At 38.2% G+C, this 23,377-nt stretch overlaps 1 protein-coding gene across 2 annotated transcripts; it reads left to right on the forward strand.

Moving 5' to 3' along the window:
• Positions 1–3,526: 3,526 nt before the first annotated feature.
• On the forward strand, positions 3,527–8,204 carry LOC148029981 (putative protein phosphatase 2C 23). Of its 2 annotated transcripts, XR_015692116.1 has the most exons (5): positions 3,527–5,885; positions 6,017–6,130; positions 6,358–6,622; positions 6,763–7,176; positions 7,490–8,202. XR_015692116.1 is itself a non-coding variant. In XM_087686253.1 (4 exons), the coding sequence occupies exons 1-4, from the start codon at positions 4,122–4,124 to the stop codon at positions 6,876–6,878; spliced, it is 2,259 nt and encodes a 752-aa protein (XP_087542379.1). In that variant the 5' UTR covers positions 3,527–4,121; the 3' UTR covers positions 6,879–8,204. The 2 variants fall into 2 exon arrangements, 1 of the variants encoding a protein (XP_087542379.1); XM_087686253.1 differs by having other exon boundaries at positions 6,763–8,204.
• The last annotated feature ends 15,173 nt before the right edge of the window (positions 8,205–23,377 follow it).

The raw sequence follows: 23,377 nt of genomic DNA on the forward strand, positions 1-23,377 counted from the left end.
GAACAAAGAGATTGTTTGTGAACAAGAAAGAAAGGATTTGTTAACCAAAAAATTGATAACACTTATTATTAAGTTTCCCATTCAAATAGAATGCACAAGAATCAAAATAGGAAACCTAGACTAATAATAAAGGACCAAAGCACAAAATGCTTTAGGAAGACAATTTGAATTTTAGAAAAAGTGATTTGGCTCAATTTTAAGCTCACAAAAGAGATTATGGTATCCAAACCACAAGGAGAGGCTTAAGCAATGTCTACTAACTCACAAAAGAGATTATGGTATCCAAACCACAAGGAGAGGCTTAAGCAATGTCTACTAACTAACAGTTCTTGAGAATAAGGGGAAAAAGGCTCACCAAATTCAATGGGTTACCTAGTTATTTTTATATATGGGGCTTCACGCTACATCCAAGTTTGCATGCTTCTACATTACAAGCATAGTCCCTTGAATGGACAAGTCACAAGTATCGCCTTTTATGAAACAATTAAAAGCAAACCAAAAAGTCAAGAAACGTGAAATGAATTTAAAGGTAATATGGGGGAAAGCTTTCATAGTCTCAACACACATCTATTGAGCAAAAATGCTTTCACACTTGAAGGAAACTCAAGGATTCAATATATTTTTCATGTTGCTTGGGTTGACCTCCAAGAAGTAACCTTTATTTCTTTGGAATGGGTTTTACTATACCAGAACTACTTTGACAAAGCACAAGGGAAGTAGTTATCATGGCACTCACTCTATGCTAGGATTTTAATATGCACTTTGCGTGTCCCAAACCACATCTTTTACCTTGGTTATTTTATTTCATTGTCTCAAAGCACATTAGTAACAAAAAGCAATCCAAAAGTTCTCATTTGCCTTATTCCTTTCTTTTCGGTGTTCAAGCAAGACATTGTTAATGACACCAATTATTTCCCAATAGGCCCTTAGAAAAATCTAAGATTGTATAGAAATTGTGGTTGAGGAATGTACCTTGGCCTCTTCATCTCTCAACATTGATTGAGATCATCAACACAAACTTATAGGGAGAGAGAACATTGAGGAATAGAAGGAGCACCATTATGATCATCAAGTACATTGACCTCTCTTAACCTTGATGCCAATAAACAAAAAATTAAAGGGAGACTAAAAGCACCATTATTTAATGCACTGGCAATTGCATAATGTTAAATAGTAGTGAGTTTACATGTAAACACAAGAGGTGAGTGCCAAAATTGTGATCATAGTAAGAGAATCAAAATGAGGGAAATCATCCACAAGATGGGTAATGGATCAAGTGGCTCTAAGCAACTCAGCTAAAAACCTAAGCACAAGGCGATTTGATGTCCCCCAACATCTTGCAAACTCATAGGCAGAGATGACATGGGTATCTCACAAGATATCCAGCAATCCCCCTTATAACTATAGTAAAGCAAATGAGGATCAATCATAGTACTACCTATGATGTTGAAGCTTTTGCAATTGACTTTACTATGTTAAGGGTGTTGGTAGCATAACACAAAGAAGATACATTACAAGGCCTTTGCATGTATGGGACTCAACATGATTCTTGATTTCTCTTAGCTATTGATGGGCAAAAGGGGCCTCATGAGAACATATGGTGTCTTACCTTTGAGTGTCTTACGTTGGATTCCCACCTCATTTGAATGAGGAGTCTCCTCTAAAAGTTACTAGGTGTTCTTGCTTTTAGACTTTGATGAACAATGCTTATCAAAAAGTGAAGAAAACACAAACATCAAAAGTGGATTGGCACCTTGGAAAGATATGTGGTTGGGATGAGGCACCTTGGAAAGACATGTGGTTGGGATGAGAAAGGCCTGATCATACATGAACAACATGGTCTTTAGACTCACACTTTGTTTGAACAAGTTTAAAACTAGCCTTAGGTTTGGGTTATGCATGGTGTGAGAGGGTTTACATTAACACCACTTACACAGAGTTGGACTAGTGAGTGTTTTGACAAGTGGGGTTAACCCTTAAGGACATTCATCCTTGTTAGACCCTTCACCAAATGAGGGTCTCAATGTGTCTTTTGAGCACTTGCTAATGATATGCAATGCTTCTCATTCTTGTAAGAGACTCTAGTTTGCAGATGACATTGAAAATTTGCTCTTTTGAGATACAAATAATCTTTCTTCTCCCTTTCACGCTACGCCCTCCCTAGTGTGACAACATAACTCATGGTATGTTCTAAAACTCACACTTTCCCTTGTTGACCTTTTTGTGATAGGGCTCTTATGTTTGTGTGCAAGATAGCCAATGCACACGAAGGTGCTCAACATTCATTGTAAAGTAGAAATATAGAATATAGGGGCATAGGTTGAGATGGATTCTTTGATGACTATTCCATGATAGATAGAGCTACCGCAAAAATCCATGGTGAATTCTAGCAATTGACAAACCTTGTTGTTGTGATGAATAGGGACCAATCATTTCTAGGAGGTGAATAATGATCTTCCATGTATACGGGCCAAGTCACACCCAAGATTGGGGGGGAGTGGAGTGCCACTTACCCCACTAATCTTGTGGACATGCCCTTTGGGCTAGGGGGAGCATCGTTACACTAACCCCTACTTTCACTTGCTACCTCGGTGCTAGCAAGTTGAAGGCCCTAATAGCACTTTGATTGGTTACTTAGGGTTAGCTTTTTGCGAACTATGTGTGTAGATCCAGTTGGATTTTAGTTTTTTCTTAAATTTTTAATTAATGTTCATCGTTTCCCTAGTTGCTGTGATTTCCATGGAAGTCAAGTATATCTAGAGCTCTTTTTTCCTTCTCGTCCCTGGGGCTGGGCTCTAAAGCAATATTAGTAAACTCAGGAGATTGATGATGTGCTCATGTCTTCAACTTGTAGGAGCTGGGATTCAATGATGGGACTGCTTTGTATGTGCTGCTAATAAGCACGAGTATGGAGTTTATAATGATGTAAGAAAGAGGCCCTTTTAGTGTTGGCAATGGGAATGCCCCCTAGAAGAAGATGCGAGTAACGAAAGAGGTGGCAAATGGGAATATAATAGATAGCGATCAAAAATAGGACAACGGTGGTGGGAAAATGATTAATCGGGCGGCTGATGTCACACCATTTTGACTTCTGGATTTGGTTGGATGTAGGCTGTACAAAAGGTGGGCCCAGTCTTTGACTTCGGATGTGGATTCTTTTCTTTTTGCTGATATGGGCGGCCACCAACGAATCCCTTTCACACCACAGGGCCAAAAATGGTGTAAAATAATATTAGTTGAAAAGTTGAAAATGAATAAAGCTTGTTTTTTCTCTTTCAAAGAAATTCAGAGCAATTACTAAAATCGTGAACCCCACCACTCTCTCTCTCTCTCTCTCTCTCTCTCCCCACTACCTCCACCCATCACATTGAGTAAAGTCCACCCTCTCTTAAATTGTAGTTGTTGCCGCATAAATCAATAAAAATATTATTTATTATTGGTTCGCAGTGTTTGTGATGCTTTCTCACAGAGAGACTCAGAGATAGAGAGCGAGAGGCATTTTGACTTTCTCATCTCGTCCTCTTCTCCCTCCCTCGTTTTCTCCTCCCGAAATACAGGTGACAGCTCTCTCTCTCTTTTAGGGTCAACTTGGAGGTTCCCCCAGCCCCCCCCGCCCCCCTCTCTCTCCCTGTGCTGCGAGCTCCATCCTGCAAGATGTATTGATAATTGATCCCTCCCATCCTCTTCTCTCTTTCCCAAGCCTTATCAATCAAGTACATGGCTTGATCCTACCTGCTCTGTCCTTCCTCACTCCTTGATACTGCGCCTCTGTTCCTGCTCCTCACATAACAACCTTGCCCTAATCTTGATTTTATCGCCATCTTCCCCATTGATCCAACCGCTCTCCCCAGCTCAGCCCTGATTCCTCTTGAGAAAAAGAACCCTGGCATCTTCTCTCAATCAAATATAAACTCAGGCATGCTCCCTGATTTCTGTTGAGAAAAAGGACCTGGCATCTTCCCCTGTTCTACAAATTCAGCTCTATCAGGTTACCACTGGTGACTGATGCATCCCAATATCAGGCAGTACCTTCCCTGGCCTGGCATCTCTTACTGACACTCGGACACAAGGCAGGAGTGCACAAAATCCAAAAAAGGGGGGATTACAACGAGCAATGTACAATGGGGAACGGTGTTTCCAGCTCCCTCACAGGCTGCCTTGTGCCCATCACTGCCCAGGACAGTCATCAACATTCATATTCGTATATCTGTAGCCCATCAGACGAGGGTCTCGGCCATTCATTTTGCTACATACGCCCTGTCCCCGAGTCACCAGTCCACCTGTCTCCTACATACTCACATCCCAACATACAGGATGATCAGCCTTCAACCAACCATATCCAGGGCAACTTTACTGACATCAGTGACACATCTAGGAGTATCCCTGAAACAACCTTCAGGTCCATCTCTGGTGCCTCTGTCAGTGCCAATACATCGACACCGTGCACTATTGCTTGCAATGAGCAACTCTCTTTCTTTGCCAATGTCCCGGATGATCGAGCTGCTGCCTTCGAGGGTACCCCATCTTTCACTGCACTGCCATTACAGCCTATTCCAAAGGGGTCTAATTCCACAGCGTTTTCAGGTCCTATCAGTAGTTACCTTGAACGGGGATTGATGTTTGGGCCCTTTGAAAGAGGTTTTATGTCGGGTCCTCTGGAGAGAAGCTCTATGTCTGGTCCCATGGAAGCCAGCTTTGATCACACTTACTTCTCCGCTCCCCTTCCTGGATATTCTACAAACTACTCCAAGAAGAAGAGTAAAACCATTGCACAGTTTCTAAGTACGGTCAGTAAGCCTATGAAAGGAGTTTTGAATGGGACAGCATGGAAGAAGACTATACCCAGAGATGAGTCTGCCATTGATTCTTTGTATGCCATGCATCACGTTGACAGTCACAACTTGCAATGGGCTCAAGGTAAGGCTGGTGAGGATAGAGTTCATGTTGTCCTTTCTGAAAGGCATGGATGGCTCTTTGTTGGGATATATGATGGCTTCAATGGGCCTGATGCACCGGATTTCCTCATGAGAAATCTGTATCCGGCTATTTACAAAGAACTGCAGGGTCTACTTTGGGGTGAGGATGATGGCCCTGCCCATGGGAAGGGAAATCCTGATGTGGGTAAGGAAACCGAGACACGTTCTTTTATGAATGGCGAGGCAGAATCTTTCAAAGCAAACGGCAGCCAGACTGATTGCTGTTTCTTTAAATCTTGGAGATTGACTCGACCTCAAACCAAGGGCATTGATGTGCAGCATGATGCAATCTTGAGGCATAAGAGTGTGCTTGCCATGCCAGAGTTTTTCTCTGAAAAGGGCTTCAAATCTAAGGCATCAACTTTTACGTATGGTCATAGTAGAACCAAGTTAATTGACAGTACCTTGCCATGTAAAGATGACTGGGAATGTGATGCTCAGAAAGCATTGCCAGTGAAGGATCAAAAGCCTTTCAAAAAGAATGAGATTGATCATTCCTCAGTGCTGAGAGCCCTCTCCCGAGCATTAGAAGATACAGAAGAAGCATACCTAGATATGGCTAACCAAGCTCTGGATGAAAATCCTGAGCTGGCATTGATGGGATCTTGCATCTTGGTCATGTTAATGAAAGATGAGAATGTGTACATCATGAATGTGGGTGACAGCCGGGCGATTATCGCACAGCATAGAAGTAGACCATTACAGTATATTCACAGCAGTAAGACCAGCAATATTGATGATAGGGTCGGACTCAGGGACTCAATGTTGAGGGTGGACCTCGAACGCATAATTGAGGAGACACCAACAGAGCTTGAGGCTCTGGAAGGGCCACGTGATATACACAGTTACAAACAGTGCCAGTCAAATGCCCTGCAGCTTTCAAGTGACCATAGTACGAGCATTGAAGAGGTACATTTTTGAACTCAGAAACACTTGTGTGATCAGAATTGGACTTGCACAATGGAATTAATGTTAGTTGCTTCATGATCACATCAGGATTATCAAATGACCTACCTGTCATCATGTACTGTTTTTTGCAGGAAATTTGCAGAATCAGGTCCGAGCACCCTGATGATAAGTTCTCTATACTCAACGATCGTGTGAAAGGGACATTGAAAGTCACTCGTGCATTTGGTGCTGGCTTCTTGAAAAAGGTTCCACTCAACATCACTTTAACATAGTTCTTTGAAATGTCTTGTTTCTGATCATTAGACTTAGGGAATGTGATTGTAACGCTATGTTTGCATCCCTCTTTCTGTTCGAATTGTTTAGATAATGTTCAGTTTCAACCAGTCATATGATTTGTCTCTCTGAAATCCTTACTGCAAGGTGCTTACATGTCAGTGGTTCAGCTAATACAATGTTGGGTCTTCTAATGCAGCCTCAATGGAACAACGCCATTTTGGAAACATTTCGAATCGACTATGTGGGCTCAGCCCCATACATCAGCTGCACACCTGCCTTGCACCATCATAGGCTCTGTCCCAATGACAGATTTTTGATTCTGTCCTCCGACGGTCTGTACCAGTACTTGACCAATGAAGAAGTTGTTTTTGAAGTTGAATGTTTTATGGAGAGGTTCCCTGAGGGTGACCCTGCTCAGCATCTTATTGAGGAAGTCCTGTTCCGCGCTGCAAAGAAAGCTGGTGAGCTCCATAACCCTATTCAATCGTTGCTGTGCTTAGCGTGAAAGGACCGAATGTGAGTTCTGATAGTTCAACCCTCAATCTTGTCAAAACTGATGGGTTGTGAATTTGACATAAATGTGCTTGTGTTGGCTTTCAAGGCATGGACTTCCATGAGCTGCTGGATATACCGCAGGGCGATCGCAGGAAGTATCATGATGATGTTTCTGTGATGGTTATCTCCCTGGAAGGCAGAATCTGGAGGTCGTCAAGCTGATAGGAAGATCTACAGCATGCTCCCATCTTTCCGACTCCACATTCCAACAGAATGCAGGCAGGCCACATGAGGCAACCTGCATTTCACCCTTTTTCTCTTTAGGGGGGAGTGAAGTGAGCTCTCAGTGTAAAGGTAGGCGTGCGTTTTGTGCATAGTGTTACTGAGTTTGCATACAGATGAAGAGATCTGCAGTATGCAAATGTGTACGACAACTAAACAAGACCCTTCAGTTCTAAGCTGTACGCTAACTCGCAGGGGACTGTGTTCGCCCCTCACTATTCTTGTGCGGTTTATTGAGGTAAATTGATTAATATCGGCATTTTAGGTCACGTAGAAATCCTGGGTTAGTCTGAGATCCTCCGTTGCAAGATTTCGAAAAAGAGAATTAAAAACAAATGATAAACTAATCTTAAGGCCTTCCATAGTTAAGAAACATTGAAGGGAAAAAGAAAAGCAAATTCAATCAAAGTTTGATCTATAACTTTTAATAACAGATACATAGATTTTTATAATAGATACGAGAACTAACTGGATGTAGCAAATGAGTCAAAGAAATTAATTAATTATAGTACAATGCAGCATGTTGCTTCTCAATTAAAAGCATGTGATAGGTGCCAAGGAGCGGCAGCCCAATTGGCCACGAGTATGTGTAAGCTATGGGTCAAAGGTTCTCAAACCACAATTGGCCAGCTCGAAGGCGTCTCACATTTGGGTGAAAGATGAGGGCTATTCCTATCACTGTATAATCAAAGGTGCAAAAGAAAGGGGCATGTGATGGGTTGACCAAGCAAAGGTAGGGGCTTGGACAACGAGCCATAGCTTAGTTGGTTGAGGTGGGTGTGACCGTTCCTCATCATATTTGAATCAATTCCTCTCAACTCTAGTTTGTGGTTGTGTAGCATTTGCCATCTTTCATAATGGTGCCTTGTGTGGTATTAGGCGATGGCTCAAATAAAAAGCCAAAATGGCATACATTTCTAATAAAGGTAGGTACTAGGGCTTGCACATCTTCAAGGAGGGAACCTAATGACTCCTTTACCTCCATCTTCCTTGATTGAAAGCCATTGTAGAAAATAATTTTGTAAGACTTAACACACCTAGCAAAAAGGTTTAGTGATGAGATGAGACACAACGTGTTAGAAAATCAATAGTGCTAGTCACTAATACTTAAATCATCAATATCATCAATTTCAATATCATCATCATCAATATCAATATCAATACTATATACTAAGGAGAGATTTGCATGTGGTGCTACGTGTCAAGCTCATGTGTCCCTTACAAACCTCTCTCTCTCTCTCTCTCTCTCTATCTCTCTCTCTCTCTCTCTCTCTCTCTCTTATGCGTGTGTTGTTGATGCATGATCTCTCTCTAATTACTCAATTCTCTTTGTGTGAGACAGTTATATTATGCATATATTATACCACATAGAAATATTATATATTAATATGCAAATTATATATATATATATATATATATATATATATATATATGTATTTATGAGTTGATTATATACATGTGATATTAAAATTCTAATTTATCTTTATATGTATAATTCTCTTTTAGGTGTAAAAGTGTATATGAACAAATTTCTATATGCGTATGTATTATTTATGAATAATTAATTTTTACAACGTTACAGTGACACAATGTGGAGATAGAAAAAAGGGGAAAGAATTCATGTGTAAAAAATATAATGTAGCACCCAAATATAATATCTTTGTATGAATTCTCTTTTTGAATGAAGGTCCCTTAGAATGTGAAATATCTTAAATGCTACTAACATTGTTGTAAAGTATTGGTCTAAAATGGACGCAAAACATTGGCCGATTGTAGTGGGTGAATCTAGGTGTGGAGCGCCTAGTTAACTTAAAATGCTATTTTGGTTTCTTAACTTTATTGATAGAATACATCTTGTTTTATAGTAGATACAATTGTGTATGGTGGGGATAAACGTACTTGTGCATACATTGCCTATGTATTACCACATTGATAGTACTTGTGCATCTATATATTGCAAATGGTAGGCGTCCTAGCATGCATGCACATTGTAGGTGGTAGATGTCATTGCCACTTCATTCTTTATTCTTTTAGTGATATTTGAATAAGGGAACACTAGTCACACATTGTAATTGTTGGAGTTTCCACATATTGAGTCTCTCTCTATTGCTCTTGCTCTCTTACTCCATCTGCTATAGTTTACTTCTCCATTGCTTTCACTTGCTCGTGCTATTATTAGGTTTCTCCCTTTCATTGGTATTAGAACATTGGTTTGAGGAGATTTTCTTTACTATGCTTTAGCTTAGATTTGAAACCTACAGCTCAAGGCAGACCTACACTTGATAAGCCTCTTCTTGGCTTGTGTGGGCTCTTTTCAAATATCAAGTTGACTAGATTGAGGTTCAGCAAAAGTGCTCCAATGTGGCTAGTAATAGTATTAAACATGATAGATCTACTTTTTACTCTTGTAGGATAGACATGTTTACTTTGTGCAAGAACATACCTGTTGTTTACTTTGTATAGGGCAGATTTGATACTTGCTTTGTGCAGGATAAACCTATTGTTTACTGTGTACAAGAGAGACGTGGTATTCATTGTGTCATAGGACAGACATGCTATTCACTGTGTTGTAGATACACAGACTATTCACTAATGTGACATACGTACTATAAACTATCACAATAAGCTATTTGATTATGAAAGTCTATGTCTATCACCATTTGACGATATTTGTATACTTTAGTGGAAGTATTGATGTAGACATTGATGGTATACATATGGATATGCTTATGGAATGTCTTAAGCTTGGCATTTGAGCTTGGTTATATGTATTGAAGCTTTGAAAAGTTACTACAATGATCATTGTCATTACGGGCTTGAAGATGCACCAATGATCATCCAAGATAGCTTTAGAAAACTTTGTGGGTTCCTTGAAGCTAGTGACTTTTGCCATACATGCATAGTGCCTCACTGTATAACCACTGCATCTAAGCCTATCCAGAGGCTTCTTGACTCTTTTTTATCTCCTCAACTGAGGTGCAGTATGAGACTCTTCTCTCTCATCAGGTGGTACATATATATGTCTCACACCAGGAGTCACAAATGATGGAATACCAAACTCACTATCCAAGATATCAGTGCCAGGTGAATCATAACCACAAGTGAGTGGCCCTGTAACATCATCAAGTTTTCCTTTGCCTTTATCCATATTTCTGCCCCTCATTGACATACCCGTGTAAGTGGATAAAGATACTGAAGTCCTCAATCTACCTGTCCAAGGACTAATTGATGTAGTAGCATCTTTAGAAGGCCCATAAATTTCTGCACTTTCATTTATACATGCATGTACATAAGTCTCATGACAACCATCATCACCATTCATCAAAGTGATCTTCTTCATATGCCAAGTAGAAGGATTGTAGCATTTGTACAGTTTCCTATCTTGTGCATACCCAATAAAGATGGCCTTTTCTGCCTTTGGATCAAGCTTTTTCCTCTTTGCATTTGGAACATGTACATATGCCAAGCATCCAAAAACCTTAAGATGGCTAATGTCTAGCTTTATCCCATAAAGTCTCTCATGAGGAGTCACCTCATGTATCCCTACTGTTGGTCTCTTCTCTCTCATCAGGTGGTACATATATATGTCTCACACCAGGAGTCACAAATGATGGAATACCAAACTCACTATCCAAGATATCAGTGCCAGGTGAATCATAACCACAAGTGAGTGGCCCTGTAACATCATCAAGTTTTCCTTTGCCTTTATCCATATTTCTGCCCCTCATTGACATACCCGTGTAAGTGGATAAAGATACTGAAGTCCTCAATCTACCTGTCCAAGGACTAATTGATGTAGTAGCATCTTTAGAAGGCCCATAAATTTCTGCACTTTCATTTATACATGCATGTACATAAGTCTCATGACAACCATCATCACCATTCATCAAAGTGATCTTCTTCATATGCCAAGTAGAAGGATTGTAGCATTTGTACAGTTTCCTATCTTGTGCATACCCAATAAAGATGGCCTTTTCTGCCTTTGGATCAAGCTTTTTCCTCTTTGCATTTGGAACATGTACATATGCCAAGCATCCAAAAACCTTAAGATGGCTAATGTCTAGCTTTATCCCATAAAGTCTCTCATGAGGAGTCACCTCATGTATCCCTACTGTTGGTGTACGATTCATGACATACACTGCAATCATTATAGCCTCTGCCCAATATCCATTTGGTAGGCTTTTCTCATTCAACATGGCTCTTATCGATTCCATGATCACCCTGTTTTTCCTTTCTACCACACCATATTATTGTGGTGTGTACCTGCATGTCAATTTCCTTTTAATCCCATGAGCTGCCAAGAAGTGATTAAAGTCTTTAGAGACATATTCTCCACCACTATCAGATCTCAAGCATAAGATGTAGCAAGCCAATTCTTTCTCCACATGTCTCTTGAAATCCTGAAAAGCATCCATGGCATCACTCTTGTGCTTTAGCACATACGACCATGTGTACATACTCTAGTCATCTATGAATGACACATAGTAACGTGATCCCCCAACAGATGCATTATATGAGGGTCCCCATACATTAGAATGTACAAGATGTAATGGTCAAGTAGTAGTGCTTACATGCCTCATAAATGGAAGCCTTGATTGCTTTCTAAATTGACATGACTGACATACATGTCCCAATTCCACATGCTTGAACTTAGAGAGTCCAAGTAGCAACTTGTTTATGCTGCATATTCTACAGCTTTTGAACATTTATATGATTGATTCTTTTATGCCATATCGCAATATCCCTTATTGAAGCATTTTCAAGTGAGTACATAGCAACATTCAATGCTGGAATTTTTATATCCAATGTAAACATCCTGCCATTTCTTTTGCCTTTAGCAATGAGTTTGCATCCTTAACCATACTCTTCAATGTAACATCCATCTCTATTGAATCTGACTTGTAGATTCTGTTCAACCATTTGTCCCACAAAAAGCAAGTTTTTGGTTATGGAGGGTACATGTAGCACATAATAGAGACTCTTTTTCCTGTCACCATGCATCATCAAGGGAACAATACTTGTATGCATAATATCATGTTGTGAATCATCCATTGTGCAAACATATCCATGAGCACCTTCTACCAATGTGTCAAACCACTCTCCATGAGGAGTCATGTGGTTAGATGCCCCTGAGTCTATATACCATACATCATCTGCTTTGCCTTGTGTAGGCAACCCTTTCGTCACATGTTGCATAGCAAACAACATGTCATCCTCTTGTATACCACCAGAAGAAGCATAATTACCATGTTGCTTTCCTTTTTCTCTTTGATCATATTGCTTCTTGTAGCAATCCTTAGCTACATGCTTGTATTTGCCATAATAATGACAATCATTATTTGCATTTGATTGTTATCCATGACTCATTTGAGGCTGCTGCCAAGTGCCTCTTCCTCTAGCTGAATAACACCCTCTTCCACGAGCATTTGAGGCACCTCTATTTGCTTGAGGCAGCCTATTTTGCCATCTAGTAGCTTGCTGTCCACGGACTGTATATACATTTCCAACACCTCTTTCTCTTTCACCTCTACCCCTTTGATTGGAGTAGAAGACACTGTCCTTGCTGTTTTTAGACCCACTGGAACTTGTATTGAGTCCAAGTTTCACTTCTTCATGCAATAGAAGTGCTACAAGTTCATCAAAGTCAGGCTGCTCCCTGACGCACTGAAATGGAAGTATCAAATTGCTTATACTCTTGTCCAAGTCCATGGAGAGTAGTAGCCACCAAATCATCATAGTCAACTTCAGCTCCAATTGAGCTTAGTTGTTCTGCAATGGATTTGATCTCACTGACATTTCTGGATATGTGGCTGAATTTTTGCTTCAGTTGTGTCTTTCTTCCATGAGTGATATGCCCATAATTCTTCATCAATAAGTCCCAAGTAGCTTTTGGGGAAGAATATTTTGCAATTTACATAGCCTTTGTGTCTGACACACATAATGACAACCAATGCAAGACCTTGCTGTCCTTTTCCAACCAAGTCCTGTGTGCATTCCGGTAGCTTGGGCTCATCTTCATGACTTGTGACTACGTACCAATAGCCTCTTCCAATTAGGAAATTAGACATTCTGAATTTCCATAGAACAAAATTGTTGTAGCCCAGTTTCTCACCAACTATCTGAGTGATAGTGTCATTTTCTCCTATGTTTGCCATTTCAAAGTCTTCGACTTTGAAAAAAAACAGTCAATTTCTCAAAATGCCAATAGGCAATGTACTCCAATACCATGTAATGCAACCAGTTTTTACAAGCAACAAACATTAGACTCAATTTAGAGATTTCCTTTTTGTCTGACTTCAATTTTCTCAAGCAATGCAGCCCTTTTTCCTAAAGCACATCATTACCATAACCATGGTTGCTTCCATCAGAAATCATCACACATGAAGATAGCCTTGCATTTGAACATTGAGTTCCCGAACTTGCTTCACAACCTTTAGCAAAAAATCTCTACAGAGATTATCCTCAAAGTCACTTTGAGAAACCAAAATTTACTCGCAAGCTCAACACAAGAACATTGGTAAGGATCATGTATGCAAGTGTAGCATAATCAAAAGCCTCTAGTCATTTGAGGATCTTCTGTTCCAGTTCTGTGCTAGATGTGGGGGTTCATAAAATTTGATTTCTTTCTTTGCCTAGCTCTTAGAAATCTTGGCCAGTCATTGCATTTTACCACAATACATCATAAATGGTCATTTGAGTAAGCATTGAAATTGGCTTTGCAATTGGCCTGCCAAGCTGCTTAGCTGAAATACTGTAGTCTACAACCACGCTGAATCTCCGATAGAGAATCAAGTACATTTCTTGCTAGATTCAGTGATCTTCAGGCCCAATTTCTCTTTACACATCTACCAAGTAGCAACTGTCCATTCCATTTTCAATTGATGCAAGCTGAAGCTCCCAAGGCAAGGATTGGCTGCAACTTTAGATTGACATACTATCCTGCAATGGCTGTATCTGGATACGCGTTATGCCTCTTTCTTCGAATACATCCTCTTTTATATGGTTGCTGCATGGGACCTTAATACAAGAAAAGCCTTTTCATTGACACATCTCTGTCCAGCCAAAGGTCTTCTGCAACAACGAGCGGCGTATAGCTAGTTGCACGATGAACTTCATACCTGATTATCTATGACATAGTGAGGTTTCATCAATGGAGCTAGTGCATTTAGGCATTGGCAAAGTCCGAGAATTTTTCCGAGAGCTGAAGGTAGATGAGCGAGGGATTGACGACTGGTTACGTGGATCCGAAGTATCTCAGAACTTACTAGCTCACACAGAAGAGTGATGTCTACTCCTTTGGGATAGTTCTGTTAGAATTGATCACTGGAAGAAGAGCCATTGATAGTTCTCGATCTGCTGCAGAGCATAAACTCGTCTCTTGGGCTCGTCCTTTATTCAAAGATCGAAAGAAGTTTCACCAGATGGCAGACCCCTCATTGCAGGGTCGATATCCCATGCGGGGGCTTTATCAAGCCATTGCTATACCTGCCATGTGCTTGTAAGAAGATGCCACAACACGCCCGTTGACTGGTGATGTGGTGACTGCTCTGAACTGTCTGGCTTCTTAAAAACTATGATCCTGGGACTCATCCCATCAACACATCACACTTCGTCCACGTCGACATCTCTAGGCCCCCCACGGACAGTCGACAAGGCTGAGGCTTCCTCTTAAGACCTGCACGTCTTCCTTGAACTTCCAATAGTATAGTTTTGGAAAGCCGATTCAAGATCCATCGTCTTCCGGAATGCCTTTCAAAAACCTTTCATCTTCCATAAATTTCAGCTACAAGATCCTACTTGCTCCGGCATGCCATACCAAAGTCCTTCAACTTCCATAATCACAGATTGTTTTGAAGGACTGCGTAGAATCACTGCAAGGTATGTCTGCATCTCTTTCATGATCAAATCAATCCTTCGTTAGCTGACGTAGATTAGCAGAGCTTTTACAGCAGTGTCTAAACCTCATGGAAGTGTAGTGGTGGCGGTAGGTGAGGGACCAAGGCTCTGATGCCATATTAGCATTTAGAGAGAAAGATGGATAAAAGCACATGCAGGAAGGGTAGCCTACATGCTCCCTTCACCTCCCATCAGTTCATTCCATCAACATAGTCTAAAGTCAACTGTATGTACTAGACACATACAAAACCAAGTGACCTAGTACTAACCATGGTTAAGTTAGTATGACTTAAATTTATTCAACTAAGGTAGGCCTATGACCTTGAATGTCAACATGACCTTGGTTTTATTTGTCCATGGATTTCATAACAGATCTTTCCAATTCAGAAAAATATGACTCTATTCTTGTTGTGGTAGATAGGCTCACAAAAATGGCACATTTCATCCCTACTACCAAGACCATTGTCACAGGTGCAACTATTGCTAGACTCTATCTTAGATACATTTTCAAATTACATAGACTCCTAGACAACATCATTAGCAAAATCAGCATCCCCAATTCATATCTACTTTTTGGAAGAGCCTTCGCAATCTCCTTGGATTCCAAGTGAAGTTATCCATAGCCAATCATCCACGGACTGATGGTCAAACAAAACAACTAAATCAAGTCTTGGAACAATATCTCCATTGCACTATCAACTATCATTAGAAATGATTGGTTTGAGCTCTTTCCCTTTGCATAGTTTTCTAATAATAATAGTATCCATGCATCTACTAAGAAAACTCCTTTCTTTGCAAACTATGGCTAGCATCCAAGGGTGGATGTACATCTCTCTAATCAAGTAAAGAACCTTGTCGCACAAGATAAAGCTCAACACCTACCATATATACACTAATAACTCAAGCAACAAATCAAAAAGGCTCAGAATTAGTACAAGCACTATGTAGACCAACATCATCTCCAACATCCAGTATACAAAGTTGGTGATAAAGTATGGATACTTAGGCATATCCTCTAGACAACAAGGCCTTCCACCAAGCTAGACCACTAAAGATTTGGGCCATTCATTATCGTATCCCAATTCAACCCAATTACTTACTAACCTAAACTCCCTAGTACCATGAAGATCCACTCAATCTTCCATGTTTCCTTGCTTCAGTCATACCATAGTTCACCACTGAGGAGGTAGTGATCTAATCTTCCCCCACTTGTCTAAATTGAAGATCATGAAGAATTTGAGGTCGGAGCATGTCTTAGACTTGAGGATCTCATGAGGTTGATTGGAATACCTTGTTCAGTGGAAAGGATATGATATCAATGATCACACTTGGGAACTTGTAGAATATCTCCAAAGAGCACCTCTCGAAGTTAAAGAATTTCAGAAGAGGAATCCAATGAAACTTGGACCAAACCACCAAGTTTCTCCTGGTGGAACTTATCACTAGAGGAGGGGGTGATGTCACGGATATGCCATGATCAAGTGTACGGATTAATTCTTGCTCATACCACATGAATCCACACCCCATGTGAATACACCCTTAGTAGGACATCCTCGAGCGAACCATGTGAACCTGCCCTTGCCATGTCATCATAAAACTTTCTAGAAGATATGCCATGGCATCACTTTGCATCATCAATGATATCATCATGGAACATTCTAAGATCTTTGACGGGTCTCCAACACCTATAAAGGAAGGCTTCACCATAGAGCTCCTCAATCTTTCCAATGTCAATCTTAGGAGCTTAGGAAGTTGAGACCTCCAAGTAAGTAACTTTGAGTTCTAGTTCTAGTTCTTGTCTAGTCATGGCATCTAGTCTTGTCTTGTCTTCCATTATACTCTTGTTGTCTTGTCACCTTGTAATATCGTAGTATGAGATCTTGTCTAGTACTATCTTCTATCTTGTTCATCCTTGCTGTTGAGGGAGATCTTATAGTTCTGATATCTTGTATCCACACCTAGGGTCCTAGGTTATGGGGTCTTTCATATCCAATCGAGTCATATTGTTTATACCTATGATCCTAGGTTGTGGGATTTTTTGTATCTTGTTAAGTTATCATTGTACCTTGTGCCCCTATATGGGATTATATTGTAATCAGAATTCTTATAACAAATCTTGCATCGAGTCTAGTCTCTCGAGCATAGTCTAGTGCTCCCATAAGATCCTCAATGACTACTAGTGGCTTATTCATATCCCACTTCTTATAAGATATACCTGACATCTACACATGGGATTCTATTAGTCACTTTTTCACACTTGGCTTTGGATTTACTATTGTCATTATTTTCAGCTTGTTGTAATTGTAGGTTTATGCATTATGAGGGCACATGCTTTGACTTGACCGTTATTCTTTAGTAGTTAGTAGATAGCCCTTCTCTTTGTAGTTTTTGGCCTATTTTTCTATTATTTATAGTAACATGTTTTTCTTGGACTACACTTTCATTCATTATTACATTTTGGCAGATGGATCGTATGACAATGCTATCTTCAACATTGACAAGTTAAATAGCATAAATTACAACTACTAAAAGGCACAACTCTAGTAGGTTTTGGTGTAGGAATTGTAGATTAAGCCATTGAGACACGAGGATATAAAGCATGAACGCTTTGATGTAGAGGATTAGGTTGAACTAGATGAGTTGTGTAAATCTACGATCATTTTGTCACTCTCTAAGCAGGTTTTCTATAATGTTGTCTTTGAAGGATAGACAGCTTGGCAGTTACGGGGAAAGATTCGTGATATCTATGACAAGCAAAGTCCTGCTTCATAGATGTATTGGCTAAAGTAACTCATGGACCATTGTATAAAGGAGGGCACTTTTATGTCTATCCACTTAAATGAGTTTCATTCTATTTTTAGCCACTTATCTTCGTAGGGGATTGACTTTAAGCAGAACCTTCCTTCTCTTGTTCCTATTGGTTACATTGCAATCATGAGTCATGGGACACATTCAATATTGCTATCTATGCAAATATGCTTACTAATGGGCGAAAATTGCAGGAGAGATAGAGTGTGCACTCTTGAATGAAGAGGTTAATAGAAAGAATATTGATACTTCTCATAATTCTCATGCTTTGACAGTTAAAGACAATAATAGTAAGAGTGATAAGGAGACTCTTAGCAGTCTCATTCTCGATCATGTGGATAGTCTCCTAGTAAGTCCTGTGGCCGTAATTTTGCATTGATTTGTCATTATTGTGGGAAGTAGGGTCATATTCGGTCATAGTGTCATAAAATGCAAGATATCAAGCACAAGGAAAAGGAAAAAAACAAAGTGCATGAAAAGAATAATAATTGTAGCATTGTCCTAGTAAGCCCAACATTAAAATAGGAGAGATTAATGTCATGTAGACTAATCTTGATGATAATTACATGCAGCTTCTTCTCTTGATATTTTGCAGTTGATTGATGCATTGGGGGAGTTTTGAGATCTTGAAAATGCCATATAAGTGATCTTAGAGAGAGAAAATATTTTTAAAAATAAAATTATTTTTCAATTAAAAATATTTTAGTAAACTAATATAAAAAAATAATTAATAAGTCATTGTTGTGATATTCTTGTGGTCACATCAAACCTAGAAATCTAGGTCGCCATAAAGGTGACAAAGGTTATTATAATGAAGATCTTATTCATCCTCATTAAAGTGAAAACTAATATTCAATTTGAATTTTGTTTGACGTTTGATTACACTCCTCCTTTCACACTCTCTTCTTTCTTTCCCCTCCTTACTAGTTTCTTCTTCATTTTCCTTCTTATTTCTAATTCACATAGTTTTTCAATCCAATCTTTTAGTCACATTCTCATCTATGGATTAGCCATCCAATGATCTATATAGCTCTAGTAAAAGACCTCCCTATCATTTTTATATTGAGTTGGATAGTGAGTATGAACTAATAAAGAATATAGTAAAACCCATTACTATTATAGAGTCTATGAGACATATACTCAAGTTTGAAGGAAATAATAAACTTGATCTTTGGTTAGATGGCAGGCTATATCCCAAAGTTCGTAGCACAAATAGTACTCCATATTGCTATAGTAGCTCTTCATTGATGAGGTTCATTGATGATGGTTATAATGGATTTCTAGGTTATACACTTAACTTGGTTGCAGAAAAGGATATCCTCAAATTGGAGAATCATATTTTATCAAAACATAACAATGAGTTATTGCAAAAGCTAGAGGGTTGTCAACAAAGGATTCATTTGTTGGAGAAACACATCAAATCTTGTTAACAAAAGCAAACTATTTTAGGTTGTCGAAATCGACAAAGGACTCTTAAAAATATTGAGAGTTTTCAAATGAGGAGGAGATGGTTGTAGTAAAAGAAACCAAGCAACAAGGTATATTTTTTTCACTTTAAAAATATGAAATATGACTTTGTTTATAATTACTTGTATTAATTTGTGATGTTAATTTTGTTTAGGTCTCTTCTTCAACTGAAGAGACAGATTCTTTAAAAGCATCTTAGTTTTATTATCATTTTTTTCATTCAATAGTTTTAAAAGATATTTTGGAGAAGAAGAAATTTAAAAAGGCAAAAAAAGTTGGAGTCATTTATAAAGGATCATTCTTTGGATACTAAGTTAGTGAAAAAGACACTAGATATTATTGGTATCAATCGAGATGCTTATATGCAACTTTTTCAGCTTTTACAATTAAATATAAAGCAAGGACATGTATACAATTGCATACTTCCAAGGCCATCTGTGGTTAGAACTATTAGACAAAGAGTGAATAACAAAGTGATGGATATTTTGGGTGAGCCTTTCCGTATCAAGGCTAGCTTTAAGAGCATGATTGTATTCAATGAATTTAACAATATTTTCCTTGACTTGCCCACCCTACAATGTTTAATGATTAGATTTTATGACTTGTCCTAGAAGAGGCACAAGGAGTAGCTAGATTTGTGGTTAAACATGATGAAAGTGAGATTTTGAAATGCACAAAATTGGAGAGGGTCTCTATTACCTTGATAAATAGAGTACTTTCATCAAGTCATTGCAATCGCTCAATATCATTTAGTATTCAATTTGAACACAATATCTGGTGGCTAGAAGCATTCGAAGTAGATATAGTGGATTTTGATATATTGTATTGGGCTTTTAATCAAACACCAATACTTGATGTTGTTAAGAGACAACAGGCAGGAGAAGAGATATTTGTTGAAGGATTTGGGAACTACAGGATTGAGTTGTACATAGTTGATGACTTAAAGACACTCAAATGTATGTACAATATGTGTATGTACACTTAGTGGTTCAAAATTTTGCTTTGTAGTTTGAAAATTCTTTTTAAAATGGCCTTTCCTTGAAGTATAATGAGAAATTTACTCCACACTTGTGGTAGGTATATCGTTGCCTCAGAACTTGTGCCATGTGTCATTGACCTTTCCAAACGTTATGACACTTTTATGGTCTTATTTTTTGGGTAAAAGGGAATATTTTTTAGCCTTCCTTTTCTAGTTTAAATATATCCTTTTTTAATGAGTGCATGGTATCTTTTGAGTGAGTTCCAAGGTTACCATTTATAAATAAATACACATTGTCAAGCCAAGTCATGTTGTTTTTTACAAAAACTTTCCTTCTACACATTTTTTCTCTCTCACACAACTATACACCTTGCGCATTACAAGCCAAGAATACATGTACTCTTGATGAAACCAGATTATGTTCACAAAGGAATACATTTCTAAGGTAACAAACTTCTATTGGTTATTTCTCTTACACACAAGTGTTGTGATTTATTCTTGATTCCATTGAGAGAAAGAGAAATAATTTATTTTAAAGATGTACAAGTAAGGAGCTTGTCTTTACTTTGTGTTAATTTTTCCATTTGTACTGAATGGTATATTTTACCTAATGAAATGTGATAAGACTCAAGAAAGCTCCTGTAACCTCTACAAGCACATTTCATAAGTCATCAACTCATAAATCGTGGATGCCGAATGAAACACAAAAGATGATACCACGGTTTATTGCTTGAATACTAAAGTCATATTTCGTAATTCCTAAACTCATAAATCTCCATGTTAAGAGCACATTCCAAGTGATGTAGATTGAAAAATGTATTGTCACTTTTTGTTGAGTTATTTTGAAGGCAATCATGACTCATACAAATCTAAATTGTTTATTTGGATGTAAGAAAATGTGGATTAAATTTTTTTATTCCTAAACTTATCTTCTTGTTTTAGAATTTGATTCTGTGAGTAATCAGGATGACTAGAAGGAAGATTTCTCTAGAGGAAATAAAGGAAGAGGATATGGAGGATACATGTGAGAAGCTCTTTGATTTCGTCCATGCAACTAGAAATTCATCTAGATTCAACTCTATCAAAGATATGCTCAATGTTTCCTTTGATTTACAAGAGCTCTTGAAGGATTAAAGACAAACTGAAGGATTATAGAGAGTGTTATGATAGACATGTGTAAGGCCTAGAGATTGAGGGATTTGTCCATTACAATGATATAGTAGAAGCTACCAATGCAACTAGAACAACTTTGCAAACAAGGTTTAGCCTCATTGATGAGGAATTGAAGAAGTGGAAAGCAAATTGCCCTTTTTATTAGAATCAACATCAATGTCTTCTTGACCACAAGGATGTTGTATTTCTTGTATATCTTTAGTATATGGATAGTTTTTCTTTAGATACAACATAAGAGAAAAAGGCAGAGGATATTGCAAGTAAAGATAAAGACATTGAAGAGAAGGGGAAAATGTTTCAGGAGGATCTTGAGAACTAGTTAGTGTAAGGATTTTATGTTGCTTTGTTTAAAAGTGAGAATATTGCAAAAGTGGAAGAAAAGGAGATAGAGTTGATTTTAGAGATTGAACAAGGTCCTCTTGATTGTGTCCCAACATTTTTCACTTATCTTATCAATAAAAAGAAATATGTATTGCTCAATGATACCCAAAGCCTTTTTTATCTCAGAGAAGATTACTACTTAGCAATCCTTGTAAGATAAAATGATAAGAATTTTATAGGTTATGAATAGGAATTGTTAGCAAGTCTTGATGTTGAGAGAGAGAATTTTCAAGACAGCTTTGTAGCCTCGCATTCATGTACTAATCAAATCGTGGAATATGAAAAGGAGAGACTACCTATTGAAGAAGAGTTCTCAAAAGGTCAGCAGCAGAGACTTGGTATTGATAACATGGGATATGAAGAGAAAATGAAGTCTCCATCAAAGAAGAAACCAAAAAGTTCAATAAATCTTTATGATGATAGTCTTCTTGAACAAGATGAAAACCCTAAGGTATGAAAGATAATTTTAAGATATCCATTGAGGTTTATATTAGAGTTTGTTATGATAGACAAATATTATAGGATGTTTATCTATTGACATATTACACTATTATGGTTTATTGTGTAGATAGAAATTGAAGATCCAAAAAACTTTCTTGGAAGAGCCAAGGGCTCAAGACCATTGAAGCTTGGTAAAAGTCAAGGCCTTGGTCATTATATTGAAAGCTTAAATAATGAAATGGTTACAATTTATCATAGCAAGTTATCAAGCTCTCCAGGCCCGCCAACGATGGCTTTGAAAGCTATCTCCAAGGTGATTGGATCCTAGCAAGTTTTCAATAGAGGATTAGATAAGATAATTTTACTAGAGAGGGAAGAAGCTATAAGAGCTTTTGGCTTCATGCATGGATATAGTGGATCTAGGGTAGGGTACTTTGGAGTTCTTGGCTCTTATTTTCTCTCCCATATAGAAGTTGCCAAGAATTTGAAACTCCTTCTAGGCTATAGGAAACAAGAGTTCTTGAAATGTAGAGGTCTTATTGAGTCGGATGAAACAAAAGATTCCTCTAGAGGCCCTAGTGAGTTGCATAAAACTAGAGACTCTTTTGTAATAGTCTTAGACTAAAAGATGTCAAAGGTTTCTTGAAACCCATCTCTTTGTCTAGTTTGTAATTGTTATGAAAATCTTTGCTTTACACAAGAGTTTAAATATCCCTATTTTGTTCTTTGGGTGCTAGTTTGTATAGTCCTTGCCAAAGATAATGTATTGCATGATGTGGTTGTGTCTTTGAGCTTGAATTTGTGCCAAAATTTTTTATAGAGCCATTGGAAGACCTCTAATAAATAGTTTGCTTTGTATCTTCCGTCTCCATGTCTTATGTGTCTAAAGTATTTTGTTCTTGCTTGATAATGTGATTTTTCCATATCTTGGATTGGTCGAATAGATAGAGGTCCATATTTCTTGATAAAATATAGAGCATGATTGTATAAAATATGTTGTATAGTTAACAAATAAAGAAATGTAATAAAAAACCTTACATGATTTAGACAATAAAGAGACATGTATATGTAAACTTCTTACCATATAGTGAATGAAGTGTTGATCATCCCAAGCTTTTGTTATTGCCTTTTTAAAAAGATTCAATTGGTTTTTGAAGTCTTTGAGATCATCATCATTCCATTCAGTTTTATTACAATAAAAGAATACTTTGTCTAATATTTTGCAAATATTAGCTTTTGTATTTTGAGCTTGTCTATTATCAACATGATCCTTAACTGCATTGTATAGAAAGTT

Source organism: Lygodium microphyllum, chromosome 10, assembly GCF_053477565.2.
Source record: "Lygodium microphyllum isolate KBCC chromosome 10, Lygodium_microphyllum_v1.1.10, whole genome shotgun sequence".
NCBI lineage: Eukaryota > Viridiplantae > Streptophyta > Polypodiopsida > Schizaeales > Lygodiaceae > Lygodium > Lygodium microphyllum.